Source organism: Cervus canadensis, chromosome 18, assembly GCF_019320065.1.
Source record: "Cervus canadensis isolate Bull #8, Minnesota chromosome 18, ASM1932006v1, whole genome shotgun sequence".
NCBI classification, from domain to species: Eukaryota; Metazoa; Chordata; class Mammalia; order Artiodactyla; family Cervidae; genus Cervus; species Cervus canadensis.
Window position 1 is genome coordinate 12,949,077 of NC_057403.1, and position 17,295 is coordinate 12,966,371.

General features: G+C 54.3%; 1 protein-coding gene across 1 annotated transcript in view; it reads right to left on the minus strand.

Moving 5' to 3' along the window:
* Positions 1-12,750, minus strand: part of LOC122421171 (leukocyte immunoglobulin-like receptor subfamily A member 6) — a 161,461-nt gene extending 148,711 nt beyond the window's left edge. Inside the window, exons 1-8 of the mRNA XM_043437021.1 lie at positions 11,622-12,750; positions 11,433-11,468; positions 10,974-11,258; positions 10,539-10,841; positions 10,033-10,329; positions 9,508-9,810; positions 8,842-8,889; positions 8,061-8,180 (exon numbers count right to left, since the gene is read on the minus strand). Coding sequence (XP_043292956.1) covers positions 8,061-8,180; positions 8,842-8,889; positions 9,508-9,810; positions 10,033-10,329; positions 10,539-10,841; positions 10,974-11,258; positions 11,433-11,468; positions 11,622-11,655 — 1,426 coding nt within the window. The 5' untranslated portion in view covers positions 11,656-12,750. The remainder of the gene's footprint in view (positions 1-8,060; positions 8,181-8,841; positions 8,890-9,507; positions 9,811-10,032; positions 10,330-10,538; positions 10,842-10,973; positions 11,259-11,432; positions 11,469-11,621) is intronic.
* Positions 12,751-17,295: the final 4,545 nt, after the last annotated feature.

A 17,295-nucleotide genomic window follows, 5' to 3' on the forward strand; every position in this document is an offset into this window, starting at 1 on the left:
TCTCCCTCCAGCAGAACAGGTGGGCTGCAGACCCCCAGGAGGGGACGGGCGCCCTGTGAACCCCCGAGATCCAGGCTAAGGTGGAGGGGTGACCCCCTCTCCTCCCTGTCGGGGGGATTGCTGGACACGAAGGACAGAGAGGGGAAGAGGACGGACAGACAGTCGGTCTCACCGTCAGTAGATGGGTCCCTCCTCTCCGGGCCCCCAGGCGCCCCATCTCACACACCTTCCCCCCCACCGCAGGGTGCCACGTCCGAAGCCCCCCAGGACATGACCTACGCCCAGCCGAACCACTCAATCTTCAGAAGGGGGACAGCTGTACCCCCTGGCCCCCCAGTGGGGGAGCCCCCAGCAGACCCCAGTGAGCACGCTGGGCTCGCTGTTCGCTAGCCCAGGAAGGACCCAGACCCCGGGCTCCAGGGACCAGTTCTCAGGGACCCCAGGAAGCATGGGAGCTGCCAGCAGTGGAGACCACCTAAAGACCAGCAGCCAGTCCCTGGGCTCCTCCACCTGGGGCCCCTGGACCCTTTCGTGTCAACCGATTCTACCCTCAAAGATACCTAGTATCCTCATATTTGGGAAATAATGCAACAGACATCTCAAAATCAATGTGTAATTTGAAAACCAAAACCAAAAATCCAAATGAAAAACAACAAAAAAGATGATAGAAAATGTTTTCAATGAATGATAATGTAAATAATACATATCAAAGCTATGAGTTGAGAAAATTGAGGACCATGAATGAATATATCAGAAAAGTCTAGAAGAAACCCGATGACCTAGTTTGTCATCCCAAGAATTTAGTGGAAAGTAGAAACTTTTTTCAAATAAAGGTGCAATTCAGGAATAACAGTGACAATGGTAGCTAAAAATGAAGGCAACCACAGAGTAAAAAAAATCAGTTAAGGCAAAAAAAACCTCGTTTTTGACAATGTTCATAAACCCTGGCCACCAGGGCCAAGGTAAAAAGAGAGAAACCACACATTTCTAATATTATGAAAGAAATTGCCAAGACTGTCACGGAACTCTATAGACTTTATAAAGATAGTGACAGAACATTATGAAACATTTTGAAACATGCCAATGTAGCAGATACAGATGAAATGGTAGCCTTCAAATGGACAATTTCAAATGGTAAGTTTCAAATGTAAGGTTAAACGGAACATCTGTCACCGTATGCATTGAATCTGTAGTCAAACGCCCACGACTGCAGTATGTAGAATCTACAGAAGTTGGAATGAGAGGTGAGGAGGGTGGAATGCTGGTTACCAGGGTTGGAGTGAGGGAGAAAGAGGGAGATATTTTGGTTAAAGGGCACAGTCTTCCAATTACAAGGTGAATAAGTTCTGGGCATCTGATGTACAGCAGGGCAGTTATAGTACCGAATTTTCGAGTCTTGTGAAGAGGGTAGATCTTAAATGTTCTCATCACGAAGAAATGGCAACCAGGTGATCAGACGGAGGCCTTAAGTAAAGCTATGCGGTAACCATTTTCCGATGCGTGTGTCAGTTCAAGAAGCTTCCCTGGTGAGTTATTCCAAACACTTAAGTACTAATTAAAAAAAAAAAACTGAACTGTTTCTTTGTATAATTTAGCTGGCTGTGCTGGGTCTTCACGGCGGCCCACGGTCTTTGCTCTCCATTGGCAGCCGGGGCCTCCAGCTGCGGCGTGCGGATCCTTAGTGGGACGAGTGGCATCTAGCTCCCCGGCCAGGGATGGAGCCTGGGCCCTTCCCATGGGGGCATCGGGCCTTAGTTACTGGATCAGCAGTGAAGTCCCAAACAATTATGTGCTTATTAAGCACACACACACTCCGTAACTGCGTAAACGTTCCTTTAAAACAGAAAAAGAAGGCATTTACCTCAACACTTCAACACATTTATCAGGCCAGAAAGATACACTCACGAAAACCTGACAAGGGAATTTTAAATGGGAAAGGGAAAGGATGGTCTCTCCCATGGCCTTGGATGTAAATCCATGAACAGTGTACACAAGTCAGATTTAGTGACATGTTCAAGGGACGTTACTCGTGACCGTTCTGTGAGTTGGTTTGTTTGTTTTTGGATGGACAGAGTAACTTAAAATTTTAAAAATCTATCACATCACGCAATATATCGATAAAACAAGTGAAAGAATAATCACCACAACACATGTAGGCAAAGCGTTTGATAAAATATCTGAACGGTTTCTGCTGAAAATAAAAACACATCAGAAGTAAAAGGGGATTTGCTTTCATCTGTGAAGGCGTGTTTACCAACCAACCCTAGACATCACTCGTAAAGGTGAGAACCGGGGTCTGCGCCTCTGTGCCTGGCGAGGATTCGAGCATGTTCCCACGACCACGGCTCTTCACCCTCGCACTGGCGGTACCTACCAAGGAAGTGAATCCAGACAAAGCGAGCGGCTCTCAAGTGGGTGAGACCAATGCTGCGTTACCAAGACTGCGCACCTGTGTGCACAGAATACAGAGTAACACAGAGACGTTCTGCTCTAGTTAGGAAGGAGTGTTCTGGGAGGCCCCTGCTAGTGCAGTGGCTAAGACTCCACGCTCCCAGTGCAAGGGGGCCCGGGATCGATCCCTGGTTGGGGGACTGGATCCCACAGGCCCCAACAAAGACTTGGTACAGTGAAATAAAGAAAGAAAGAAGATTTAAAAGTAGTTTTCCAACATTGCTGGACACGTGATCAATATTTAGAATTCAGCTGCCTTCCAGAATTCCGGTCCTGGGCTGAGATGAACTAAATGAAACTTCTTGTTTCTTGACTTCACGCCAGTGAGCCTGATTTCATACTCCTGACCTCTAGAGCTGTAAGATCACGTAAGTCTTTCAATTCACCAAGTCTGTGGCCATTTGTGGTAAACGGCAACCAATACAACCACTTAAGTTTCCTTTGGGTTAGAGTTTGCCTAGTACATTTTTAATCCTTCTACTTTTTTTTAATGGTGTAAAACCTACAGACTGATATTTTCCACTGTTGAAACATGATTAAAGCGTGTAGTTCAGTGGCCTTAAGCACATTTACCATGTTGGGCATTCATGGCCACCAGAACATTTTCCAGAACATTTTCATAATCCCAAACAGAAACTCTGTACCGGTTCAGCAAGAATCCCTTACGTCCTCTTAGAACCAGCCCCTGGTCAGCTCCGTCCTAACCCTGCCTTTAGGGATTTGGCTGTTCCCAGCCGTTCATGTCAGTGAAATCATACAATAGGGGATACTATGTGTCAGGCTGACGTCACATGGAGTAATGTTTCCAAGGTTCGTTCCTATTGTTCATTCTTTTATATGTTATCTTGCATATGTTATATTTGAAGTGAGCTTTTTCTAAACTTCATGGTGTAGGGTCTTCGTAGCGGTGGTTTTTTTCTTTAACCAGTCTGACAGTCTCTGTCCTTGAATTGCTGTGTCTGGCCCATTCTCATATAATGTCATTGCTGATAAGGTTGTTGTTTGGGTTTACCATTTCATCTTTTAAAATGTTCTCCCTCCTCTTTCTTGTTCTTCTGTTTACCCTTTCCCGCCTCTCCTCGGATTTAAAAATATTTTTAGCTTTCTGTTTTAATTTCTCCATTGGTGCTGTAACTGTACCTCTTTGCTGGTTAAGTGGCTGTCCTAGAGATTGTCAGGTACACACCCAACTTTACACGGAAAGAGAATTTTACCTCTTCACAGGAAATGTGGAGACCTTATAAATCTATAGGTCACATTTTTCCTACCCCCTTTATTTTGTGGTTATGTATATTATCCCCACACGCGATTCCAGGGCCCTGTTGGGGCCTATGGGACCGGGTCAAGGTGGGTGAGTTCTCCCCAGCCCCCCTGCTTCAGCCCCACGACAGACCCCAGCCCTGCCATCGGGGGGGAGTGCACTGCGTGTGGACGGGTGGTGACCAGTCTGGGGACAGCCTTGCAGTGACATCTGGGGGAAGCGAGGGCGGAAGGGCCCCCGACACTTCAGCTCCACATCCTTTCCAGGAATCCCCCGACACCCTCCGTCCGGGCTGGCCCAGGGCCCACGGTCACCAAGGGGAGCCCAGCGACCCTCTGGTGTCAGGGGTCTCTACAGGCTGAAGCCTCCTGTTTGTAAAGAGAGGGTCTCCGGACCCTTGGGTGCGGGGCCCCACATGACTCCAGTACCAAAGCCAATTTCTCCTTGGAATCCAGGAGCTCACTGCCGGGCTGTGTCTGTGCGCACCACCGTGGTCAGAGCGGAGGGACCCCCTGCCCCTGGTGGGGACGGGGAGAGGGAGGAGCCGGTCCCTGCCACTGGGGCTCCTCCTCACAGGCAGACGGGCGGAGTAGGGGCTCAGGGGGCCCCTCCATGCCCAACTGCGTGCCCCGCTTGCTGTGAGATGATCAAAGATCCCACAGGCCCCACCTCAGACCCAGCACTGTTGGAAAAAGACAATCAGTTATTCGTTAAGTTAAAAAAAATGGATACATAATCTCCAGCAAAGCATCCCAAGCTGATACACATGGGGAATTAGCTACACCACAGCTTCACTTAACCACTCCATATCTTCACAGCTGCTACTTCCTTTTTGTGTGGTTAGATGTACTGGGTGTACCCTCTTCACCAGACTGGAAATGTGATACAGTGTTACTAGCTATCATCACCCTGCTGAAGGCTGAATGCTCAGAACTTATTCAGCTTCTAACCACAGGTTTGCGCCCTTTGACCAAAGTATCTCCCCTCCTCCTCACACCAGCACTAGTAACCACCATTCTGCCTTCCTTGCCTCTCAGTTTGACTTTTTTAGGTTCTACATAGTTCAGTCACGGGCATTTGATTACCGAGTCAATGAATAAAGTGATCAATATTCCATTTAATCTTAAGTCCATTTAGTAAATTGTACACTTGAATATTTCCATTTCCTCTTCATTTTCTGGATGTTGGTATCAAACGTTTCATCATGTTCTGTCACCAAATAAATTCTGTAGGATTTGTGCTGCTGCCTACGATTTCGTTCATGATACGGTACTGAAAAAACGTGGTTTCTTTCCTTTTCCCTGGCTTGTGGTGGTTAAAATTTATGACTGTTGTCAAGAATGAGTCTGCTTTTTGCCTTGATTGATTTTCTCTCTTTCTTGATTGTCTTCTTTATTAGCTACCCTTGTCCTTATTATTCCCACCTTCTACCTTCAAGTGAAATAATTTACTATCTCTCCCTAAATTCTTAGTGTGAGTAGTGAGGTCATTGATTTTTTTTAGGCTTTTGTAATATATTCATTCATGGTTCTAAATTTTCTAAATTCATAAGTTTTTTCCTGCACATATCAGTGTTTTAAATTCATACATTTGATGCATACTGTTTACCTTATCATTTATTGAAAACGTTTTCCAACTTCTGTGTTGCCTTGTTTGTTGCGGTTTGCTTTTGGTTTTGATTCTCAATACACACATTTATCTTTGTACACTCCCAGGCACAGGTGGAACATTTTTTGCAAGCTTTTTCATCATAGTCAAAATTGAATGCAATTCAAATATTTATTAATTGGTAAATGAATGAACAAAACACAGTAATACAATCCATGGAATATAGTCAACAGTAAAAAGAAGAAACTATAGTCCAATGCTAAACATGGAAAAAACCGAAAAGAAATTATGCTAAATTTAGGAAAACAGCCTGAATGAAAAGACTAAATATTTTTAATCTTATTTATGTTAAATAAGATCAAATTAAGATTTAAGTATTAATTTGATCTTAGTTATATGAAAAACCTTAAAAAGCAAATTTATAAACACAAAAAGCAGATCAGTGGCCACCTAGGGCAGAGATCAGAGCACACCTAGAGACAGGCAAGCCAAGTCTGAGGGATGGTGAAATGTGTTCTGCGATTGGTTTGTATGATGGTTGCACAACTGTATACGTTTACTAGTAACCATTGGATGGTGCACACACTTACAATGTGTGATGGGCAGAATAAAGACCCCCCCTCCCAAGAAAGATAGCTACTTTCCTACCCCCAAGCCTGTAGCATGTCACCTCATGTGGCAAGAAGGATCATGCAGCTGCAGCTGAGAGGAGAAGGGGGCATGATCCCCAATTAGCTCGGTGAGTCCAAAGAGTTACAAGCGTACTTAGCAGTGGGAGAGGGAAGCGGCGGATGAGGTCAGGGAGAGGCAGCAATTCTCGTCTCCTGTTTGGGCTTCAAAGACGAAGCGAGTACCCCCAAGGCAAGGACTGGGACAGCTTCTGGAAGCCGGGCAGGGCCCTCAGCCAACAGGAAGCCTGATTCCCACCAGCATAAGTTCTGTTATTCCAAGAAACTGAGTCAGACTGTCCCCTTCAGCCTCCAGAAGGGAGTAGAGCTCGGATCCAGTTTACTTTTCAGCCACACACTGATTTTAGGCAGGTCTGTTGCATTATTTCCCAAATGTCAGGATATTGGTTATCTTTGAGGGTAGAACCAGTTGACCCGAAAGGGTCCTGGGGCCCCTGGTGGTCTGTTAGGAGCCCAGGGACTGGCTGCTGGTCTTTAGGTGATCTCCACTACTGGCTGCTCCCGTGCCTCCTGGGGTCCCTGAGATCTGGTCCCTGGAGCCTGGGGTCCGGGTCCTTCCTGGGCTAGCGAAAGGCAAGAGCAGCGTACTCACTGGGGTCTGCTGGGGGTTCCCCCGACGGGGGGCCGGGGGGTGTGGCCGTCCCCCTTCTGACAGTCGAGTGGTTCAGCTGGGCGTAGGTCACATCCTGGGGGGCTTCGGACGTGGCAGCCTGTGGGGTGGGGGGAAAGGTGTGTGAGGTGGGGCGCCTGGGGGCCAGGAGAGGAGGGACCCATGTGCTGTGCGTCTGTCCATCCTTCTTGGAATCCCCTGACCGGGAGGAGAGGGGGCACCTCCCACCTTCATCTTGATCTCGGGGGTTCACAGGGCGCCCGTCCCCTCCTGGGGGTCTGCCTCCCACCTGTTCTGCTGGAGGGAGACCATGAAACAGGACAGGCGCCTCCTGGGCCCGCCGCCCCTCCTCCAGCCAGCTCCCCTCTGTGCCCAGATGAGGCTTGGAACCTCGGGTCAGGTCAGCTCACTCTCCTGACGGAAACTCCAGGGCCCTCCTGATGCCCGGGAGCCTCCGGGTGCCTTGTCCAGCCTTGGTTTCTGTCTGAGCCCTGGCCTCTTGCTCATCTGCCCTGGCACACAGCCGTCTTCCTGCTAAAGCGTGTCCCTCCCGCCTCAGGGTCTTCCTACCGAGTGTGCCCACCCCATGCGCCCAGTCCCGTCTCATGATTTCCTTTCCTCGTCAGGCCCTTGCATTCTGGGATCCGCCTGCTTGTTGGTGTGTGGCCCCTCTCACCGCGAGGTGAGTGCCTGTGGTACCGGCAGGGCCAGGGGATGGTGCCCGCTCTCCCGCACCCTTTGCTGGGGGGTGAAGGAGGGGGGCCTGGGGCGTGCGGGCGATCCACTGATGCACGCGTCCTCTTGAGACCTGGGGCTGCACCCCCACACCAGAAGGTCAGCCAGAGGACACGGAGCTGGGAAAGGCGCCCCGAAGGAGGGGCTGTGACGTCACAGGACAAGGGGAGGCTGGGGTCACGGCAGGACCCAGGGAGCTGGGAAGGAGGGGTCGGGGTGGGCGTGGCTGGAGCTGGGGTGTGAGCACAGCGACGCGTGCGCTGGGCTGAGTTTGGCACCAGGAGGTCTGTGGTGGCCGGACGGGAGCAGGGGTCTCACCCGACAGTCCAGCTGCAGCCCCACCTCAGACTGTGCGTCGCTCACGGCAGCACCTGTAGCAGAGTAGGGGGACCACTGGGCGGGGTTCCGAGAGCCTCAGAGGGGCAGAGGCTCGGCCCGGGGAGGTGGTGGCCCCGCCCTCCGCTTGGGATTCAGGAGGAGAGGAGGCAGCCTGGGCTCGTGGTGCGTGTTTCAGCTCGTGACGTTGAGAAGGAGGGAGATGGCTTAAGTTAGTGCTCGTGGGCTGACAGTGGGTGTTTTCTTTCTGAGTTTTCGAGTATCAGTCTCTGGACCATGTTTTCTAAGCTGACTCTTCCCATGTCCTGGGTTTCCCTCTGCCTGATGCCCTAAGGCCTCCAGGGAGCCAGTCACCCTGTTCCCTACTCACCCGAGTTCCTGCGTCTGTCCCGACCCCGGTGCCGGAGGAAGAGGAGGAGGAAGAGGACCAGGAGCAGCAGGACGAAGGTCACCGAGACCCCGATGAGGACACTCAGGTACCACGTGAGGCCTGGGGCACCAGAGATGTCTGAGTGAGCCAGGGATGCCATTTGACTGAGCACCTACTGTGTGCGGACTCCTGCTGGGGTCTGTGCCTCCATCTCCAACCCTTCCCACCCGTTTTACAGGCGAGGAAACTGAGGCACAGAGACGGAGATCATGGCCCTGGTGACCCAGCCTGGACGGGGCAGAGCCGGGACTGGAACCAGGGCCGTGGGTGCCCTGAGCGCCTCCTGAGCTGGCCCCCAGGAGGACACGGGCTTCCTGCTCTGGGGGCCCCTCGCCTGAGGGGGCTGCCCGAGGGTCTCAGCTGGAGCTGAGGGTCCTCCCTGGTCCCCGCCCCTCCCCCACCTCATCGGGGGCAGGGGAGGGGCGGGCTGCATGAGGGGCCTCTGGGTCCCCCCCACACGCCGTCACCACGCTGCAGCGGAGGGGACAGGCCCCCACAGTCACCTCCTCGCCCGATGGGGGTCACACCCAGGTCAGTACTGAGGATGTCTACGATCTGGGCCAGGGGCCTCTCCTTTTACACTGGGAGGAGCTGAGGCCCGACGCGGCTGTGGTGAGGGTGAGGGGGTCCACCTCAGAGTCTCCAGAGGCGCCTGAACCGGGGACATAGTCAGCCTGCCCCCCGGGACCCAAAACCAGCTCCCCAAGACCCTCACTCTTACTCTGCAGTTCCTGAGTCCACTGAGGGGCAGGCTGATCCTCTGAACCTCCTGCGGAATCAAGAAGAAGGGGTGAGGGTGGGGCTGCTTCTCCCCTCCTCAGCCTTCCTGCTCCCCCCACCAGGCTGGCCCCAGCATCTCCCGCTCCATGACCCCTGACCCTTCATCCATCAGCCTCAGAGCCCCTGGAGGCTGCAATTGCCCCGCTGCTCTGCCCAACTTCCAGCACCGCCCCCAGGACACCAGGTGGGCTGAGACTGCAAACAGAGTTCCATCAGCCCAGGACCCCGACAGGCCTGGGGCCAGCTGTCCCTCACGTTACAGAGACCCCATTGTCTCAGGAGCTGTTACCTTTAGCTCCTGTCAGGGGGCTGGGGTGCCCAGGATTCTGGATGACCCCTGTGGCTGGGAAGGGGCTGCCCCTACCTGGGACCCACTCTGCTCAGCGCATCTCTGAATCTGCCCCGTGGCTGCTGCTGGCTCTCAGCCTCCTCCCCCGTCCCCCGAGAAGCCCAGTGACAGGATGTGGGAAAGGGCGTGGGGTAGTGTTCCCTCCGTCGCTCTGAAGCCTGGGTCCCCATCTGCGTGACCCTCCTTGGCTCTCTTTGGAGCCCGCAAACTCCCACCCTAGAAAGGGGGGCTCCTTCAGAGCTGACCACGGGGCCTCACCTGAGACCAGGAGCGCCAGGGGCTCGCTGGGCCGGGACAGCAGGTGGGGGTCTGTGCTGAGTGCGCGGTAACACCTGTAGGTGCCCCCGTGGGCCGAGCTCACAGGACTCAAGGAGAACTCGGCCCAGAACCGCCCGCCTTGGTCCTGGGCGAGCAGACGCAGGGGCTGATGGGCTGCCCCCTCCTGGGACAGAAGGAAAGTGTCCGTCCTGTTTCCCGACTGACACAGCAGGGTCACGTTCTCCCCCGGGGCCACCGAGGGGCCCGGCCGCGCTGAGAGGGAGGGTCTGTCTCTGAGCAGTCCTGCAGAGAGAAAGGGGGTGCGGGCTTGCCCTGGTTCTGAGAGGGACTCCGTGGCCTCTCTGGGCCCTCAGCGCCGTCTCTGTTTCTCCGAGTCCCCCCTCCCCCACCCCGTCTCGCTGTCCCCTCCTGGGGACCCCTCCCCCTGGTCCCAGCATCACCCCTGGGGCTCCCCGGTGGGGCCTGTGCAGCGTCTGGTCCCCGACTGACCCACTGGCTCCTCACCTGCCACCAGGAGCTCCAGGGGGTCGCTGGGGGCCGACCACTCGGAGGAGAGGCCGTGTCCACCGTAGCATCTGTACCGGCCCCCGTGGACGGTGCCCACCGGGCCCAGGGGGAAGTCGGCCTGAGAGAGCCCCCCCTGGGCCCTCCGGGCAGGGCGCTGGGGGAGGTCCCGGCCCCCCTCCTTGGACAGAGCGAATCTGGTGTAGCCGGCGTCAGAGCGACACTGCAGGGTCAGGTTCTGTCCAGAGGTGACGACAGGGCCCTGCGGGCTCAGGAGGGACGGCTTCCCAGACAGCCCTGGGGAGAGACGGGCGCCGGGTCGTTGGGACCGCGTCCCCCGTGGACGCCCTTCCCGGCCCGGCCCCAGGCCTCGCCGTCTGTGTCTGTGTGTCTGTCCTGTGAGCACCACGCTCTCTCCCCCCCCTCACAGGGGCTCCCCTGGGAGCAGAGACCTGAGTATGTTGTCTTGTCTGCACAAATGTGGGGTCAGGACGGGACTTCCTCACCTGAGACCAGGAGCTCCAGGGGGTCGCTGGGGGCCGACCACACCTGGGGGGTGTCCCTGTTAAAGCCGTAGCATCTGAACGTCCACCCGTGTCCGGGGCTCACGGGGCCCACGGGGAACAGGGCCTGGGTCTGCCTGTCAGGGCTCCACTGTCCATCCAGGGTCCGAGAGGACTCGTCTTCTCCTTCCTTGGTCAGAAGGAACCTGTTAAATCGCCAGTGGGAGCCACATTGCAGGGTCACGCTCCCTCCCGAGGTCACCACAGGGCTCGGCAGGGCTGAGAGGCTGGGTTTGCCATAGCGTCCTAGGAGAGAAGGAGGCAGCTGGATCCGTGGGGCTCCCCCCTTGCACCCCAGGGCTGGGCTGTGAGAGGGACACCCCCTGAGAACAGACCCGGTCCCGAGAGCAGAGCCTGAGGCCCCGGAGGTTCTCTCACCTGTCACCACCAGCTCCAGGGGGTCACTGCTCTCTGACCAGTGAATTCCCCTGAGGTAGTAGCACCAATAGCGCCCTGCGTCCTGCTCGGTCATCTGTGGGATGGCGAGCTGGGCCTTGTCCCTGGTTTTCAGTACTTTCTGTCTCTCCCAGAGAACTGTTCTTCCCTCTTTATCCAGACGGAATGCCTGGGCCTCCAGGATCCCCTGACACCAGATGCTCACGGGGCTCCCCCAGGGGACCACAGAGCCCGGCTCAGCCCAGATGGTGGGTTTGAGGGGGGTCCCTGGAAAGAAATCAGAGATGGGCTCACCAGGTGTCCTCCCCCAGACTCCAGCTCTCAGCACAAACCTCCCAGTCTCCCCCTATTTGAGCCCCGAGCTGCCCTCCTCCTCCCCAGGGCCTGGAGGTGACGCTTGTCCCCACAAGAGGAGGGATCTGGCCCTGGGGACAGACTCACCAGCCTGCATCTGGGTCCTCAGGCCCACACTCAGCCCTGGAAGAGAGAGCCCTGTGAGAGGTCTGCCCTCAGCTCTGAGCAGCGCCTCTCCTCCCCGGGAGCCTCCTGGGCCCTGGGGTCCCCTGAGGGAGCAGGCTGGCTCGGGGGGGGTCCCCAGACCAGGGCTGCCCCTGCCCCTCCTCATCTCACCAAGGCAGAGCAGGGCGGGGAGGGTGGGGGCCATGGCGTCTCCTCCCTGCGGTCCAGGCCGTGAGGATGGAGGAGACCTGGGGGTCCTCCGGACAGACAGACACACAGGGTGTGTCCTCTCCGGGGCTGGGGCTTCCTGTCACATGGTCATCAGGTCAGCATCCCCGCCGGAAGGGGACCGACCCTCCCTGGAACCCGGCGCTGGTTTCTGCAGGCTGAGGCTGGAGTGGGCGGTGGGTTCTACAGACATCTCTGACCACTTCTGAGGCCTCCCGTGACTCTAAGCTGTGCTAAGCCTCCCTGGTCTGATGGCCTTTCTCCCCCCAAGCATCTGCACCTATTTTCCGGAAGCCGAGCAGCTATTTTTGTACATGTCAGTCTCCGAGGCCACCCCACAGAAGATGTAAGAATCCTTTTTGTTCAGAAAACAATTTCCACTCGTCATAAACCCAGACGTGTGCTCCAGGCATGGTCCAAATATGCCATCAGGTGACGAGAGCCTGATGCCGGGCTCAGGGCTGGACTGTCAGAAGATCAGCGGGTCCTGCCCAAGGTCTGAGCCCCTCCTGGTCTTGTGTGGCTCGTGTTCATCTCGAGTCTCCGGCTCGGGGCCGCCTGTGTGGACGCAGTGAGGTTTCCATCAGTCTCCCGACCAGAGACCCGGGGGCTCCTCCCCTCCCAGGGGCGCTGGGGAAGGGGAGCCAGCCGAGAAAGGAGGACCCAGAGCGCTCTGGCCAGATGCAGGCCGTGCACTGGGGGCGGAGTAGCAGCCAGGCCACGCTGGCCTTGTTTCTCCTTATTGGTGATGCGGGTGAACTCGGCGTGCCCCGGGTTTCCCCAGCGTGAAGCTGTTGTTTGCCCTTGGTGACCAGTCCCTGGTGTGCGGGGAGATATTGCTCCTCTGAGGGTTTGAACATACCGCGGTCCTCATTAAACATTCACTTAATAACTTTAGCAGCTGCTGACCTTGCGCTGTAGCCACATGTCTTCTCCCGGAAGCATCCGTTTGCATGTAAACCTCACTGTTTATAATACCCCCCTGCTCTGAAATGCCTGCGGAATATGGCTGATTCTTTTGTTTCTTTTCCCAGAGTACAGAGATGCACCTAGGCTTTCTTACTGCCTCGTGACTCAGAGGCTCTATGGTGTATCTGCTATTTAAAAATTTTTTTAAAGATGATTTTAATGTGAACTATTTTTACAGTCTGTGTTGAATTTGTTGCAATATTGTTTCTTTTTCTGTTTTGGCTTTTTGGCTGGGAGGCATATGGGATCTTAGCTCATGTGGCATCCTCAACCAAGGATGGAACCCCCGGCTTTGGAAGGCGAAGTCCAACCACTCCACCAGCACAGAAGTCCCTGAGTGGTGTGTTTTACCTTCTGGTTGAGCTCATCCCCTCTGCCCGCATACTGCAGGCAAGAGATTGTAAGTGAGTGAAAGTCACTCAGTCATGTCCAATTCTTTGTGACCCCGTGGAGTATACAGTCCATGGAACTCTCCAGGCCAGAATACTGGAGTGGGTAGCCTTTCCCTTCTCCAGGGGATCTTCCCAACCCAGGGATCAAACCCAGGTCTCCCGCATTGCGGGCAGCTTCTTTACCAGCTGAGCCACAAGGGAAGCCCTTAGTAACTAAGAGATTGTAAAGATATGCCTAATTTGGGGAGCCTGTAATAGTACAAAATAAGAATCTAAAAGTGTAAAACCGTCATGAAAACAACAGGAATAAGCTCTTTCTCTGTGGCCAGGATTCGGGAAGTTTCCTTAAGGGCCAATGGAACCAGATGACGCCCTGGACAGGTGGCCCTTTGGTTACTGCCGGTCTTCCCGTTGGCCTTCCGGAACGTTCTCGCACATTGCTCCCTCCATGCAGCAGGCCGGCTCCCCTCCAGGCCCCCTCATCTGGACTCTGCTCCCCGAGTCGGGGCAGGGGCCCAGGCCGCTCCCAGCACCCCTTTCCCCCTCTTCCTCCCCAGGCAGCGGCCATCTTGTCCTGGGCGTGGTTTCCTGTGTTCATCCTTCTCTCTGGACTTGTGCCGGGGAGTGGGATTGCTGGTTCATATGGTAGCTGTATTTCTGCTTTTTTGAGGGGTCTTCCTCCATACTGTTGTCCATAACGGCTGCACCTGTTTATATTCTCAGTCACAGTGTAAGAAGGTTCCCCTTCCTCTGCATTTATTACTTGCAGACTTCTGATCAACCTCACCTGTCAGCCTGCATGCAAGGAGCACCCCTCCAAGGAGGAAAAACAGTCTTAAGTCAGAGACTGTCCAGGGGCCAACAGGCTTCAAATGAAGGCGTTTAAAGTAGTCTGTCCTCCAGCATCAGGAAGTCCACCACACACGGCGCTGGGACAGCGAGGGCGGGACACAGCCTTCGTGCGGAGGAGGTGTCCTGTCCCCGGGGCACGGCATGGGGGGTAAGAGCGTCCCGCGCAGAGCAGACAGCAGGCGACGGGCAGCCTGGTGGCGGAGAAGCCCCCTCCACGGAGCGTCCCGGGCCCCGCCTGCGCCTCCTGCACCAACAGGCTTCCCAGCCGTGTCGTCCTCAGCATGGGGTTCCATGCCGCATGCCTCCAGCTCTTCAGAACTCCTTTTTAGATTTTCATGTATTTATTTGTGTCTTTTGGTTGCTTCGCATGGGCTTCCTGTTGTCGCGGTGAGCCGGCCGCTCTGGGTTGCGATGCGCAGGCTTCCTGTTGAGCAGGGCCACTTCTGGCTGCAAGCGCAGGCTCTCGCTGCGCTGAGCCGGCCGCTCTTGGCTGCATCCCCAGGCTCTCGCTGCGGTGAGCCGGCCGCTCCTGGCTGCACGCGCAGGCTCTCGCTGCGGTGAGCGGGGCTCTCTTGGCTGCCCGCGCAGGCTCTCGCTGCGGTGAGCCGGCCGCTCTTGGCTGCCCGCGCAGGCTCTCGCTGCGGTGAGCGGGGCGCTCTTGGCTGTACACGCAGGCTCTTGTTGTGGCGGCTTCTCTTGTGCATCACGGGCTGTAGGCGTGGGCCTGGTAGTTGCAGCTCTCCGGCTTCAGCTGCTCCTCGGCGTGTGGGATCTTCCTGGACCTGGGATCAAACCTGTGTCCCCTGCACTGGGCAGACAGATCCTTACCCACTGCACCACCAGAGAAGCCCCAGGACTTGTCTGCCATCACAGCCCGTGACGTGACCTTGTTCTGAGGGTCCAGAAACCCCAGGGGGTGTGCAGCTCTGTCCCGTTTGCCTCTTGCTCTAACCTTGGGACCTCCTCTGACTGGGCCGTGCCTGTGACACCAGCACCCCCAGCACCACCAGGATCAATGGGGACAGACCCACGCAGATGAGTCTCCACCGTGTAATCGGGGAGTTGGGGGCCTGGGGGCAGCGGGACAGGCGGGTCACACTCAACCCAGCAGGCAGACCAAGGTTTGGACCCCCACCCTCGCCCCTAGAACTGGCCACGTGCCCTGAGTGGACCCCGCCATCCAAGGGAAGGATCCTTCCACTTGTGGAGTCTGGGGTCTGCCCTGGTGGGTGATGGTGACAGGAGCCCCTGGGAGTTAGGAAGCAGAGGCCGTGAGCACCTGAGCGCCTCGGCCCAGTAAGCCCCCGGGTCTGCACTGCCGGGTCCCCCTGTCCTGCCAGCCTCTGTAGCTGCTGTCTTAGTGGTCCCTTCCCTTCTGCAACTGCAGCTGAGGGGCAACCCCAGCATCTCTGCTTTCCTGGCGTTCAGACTTAGCCTTGGGGTCTTAATCACAGCAGAGGGTTCGAGGGTCTGGCCACCCGCCAGGCCACAAGCCGAGAGGCAGCATGTTTGGAAATGATCGAAGCTGAGCACTTTCTCCTTCTCTTCATGGTCTGGAGCCATGACCCACGCTAAACCTGATCTCCCGGAAAGGGGAGCTTTAAAGTCAACCTCTGCTGAGGAGCCGGGATCCATGGGTGAGACGGGGGTGCCCAGGGCCTTCTGAGGTCTCTGCCCGACCTCGGCCAGTTCACTCTGCGCCTGCATCTGCAGCCAGTCTTCTTTTGTCACTGCACTCATTCATCCACCCTCCAACTTATTCCGGGCCATCTGTCTTTCTATCCGCTTTTGTGTATGTATTTTATATACCCGTGCACCATACTGTATGTGATATACATTTATGATATCTACTGTACACATACTTTATAGACTATGTATGTATATATAAATATGCCGGGGTCCGGCCTCGGCAGGATCCAGGGGGTACCCTCGGGATGAATGGCGTTGGCGAGAGAGAGAGAGAGAGAAGACACGTGAGACCAGCCTTGATAGGGCCAAGTCTGTGTTTTACTTTTTGACAACAGTTTTTATACCCTCACTCAGAACATTTCCAAGGTACAATATGCTTACTCATGCTTACACAGCATTAGTATTACATCAGTTTGTTTTTTAGGAAGAGCAGGATGTTTTCTGCTTTCTAATTCTATAGTAAATCTTAGCACATGATCTTCCGGCCTTGGGGCCTATTAACATTTTATGCAGGTCAGGTGAATGTAAACCTATTTTCTGTTTCTCTGGTGACCTCAACTGAAAGGTAGCAGTCTCATAGGGCAACAGTACAGAGTGGAAGTATAACCTTGTTAACACAAAAATTAATCCTTCTGCAGAAGTTGTCAGTTGCGTTTATCTCAGAAGTTTACCCCACACTGACTCTGCGACTTTGGTGAGGCAGCCTCTGCCTAGCACTCCTGGCTGACAATTAACAACCATCTCATTGTTACCACACTAGGGCTAAGTCCTTATTTCTCTAGATCTTTAACTATATTAACAATGGTTTCTATAACACAACCCTAGCACATTAAGAGCAAAAACACACCAATAGCTACTTTTAGAATAATTTTTCTTCTCTTTTCTAATAGGGCTTCCTCACCCCCCAAAGTGCTCTATGTCTATTAGGGCCTTTATGTGATCAGGTTCTTTATGCTATTTTATGATTAGGGTATTATGAGCAATCATGCATATTAGTACCAAGGGCACAGACGCATTTGCCAAACAAACTAAAATACCAGCAAAGGAGTTTAAATTAAAACACTCCTTTCATCCTGGATAATCTCATAAGATACCACCACCCAGGAAACTTATTGATTAAAGTTCTAAATTGATTCTTATTTGGGAAGAGATCGGGGAAGGCCTTCTGCCTGTGTCACAGAAATTAGGGAGTAGTCTACAGAGGCAGGCATCAGAAAGACAGATATCATCTTTAAGGTGAGTGCCGGGAGCATCTTTTCGGAATCCCTGAAAACCTGATCCACCTTGCCCGTCAGGTTTTCTCCCTCATGACCTTGTCATGGGTGGGATCTCGTGTGCCGGCCCCCGGCATAAATACATCAACATGTGTAGAGACATACATATGTACACATGGACACGTGTGTGACTGTGTGCACATGCATTGCTATATGTGTTGGTGATTATGATAAAGGACAGTTATCCAACTTCTGCTTATCAAAGAATGTGTGATCTGGCAAGGACAGTCATTGCGAAGAAAGATGTACCACAGATAAGTTAGATCTACAAATAGGAAAAAAGCTATCATATATTTATGATTGGTGGTAGTTGTTGTTGAGTCACTGCATCATTTGTGACCCCATGGACTGCAGCACGCCAGGCTCCCCTGTCCTCCACTACCTCCCGGAATTTGCTCAAACTCATGTCCATTGGGTTCATAATCCAATCCAACCATCTCA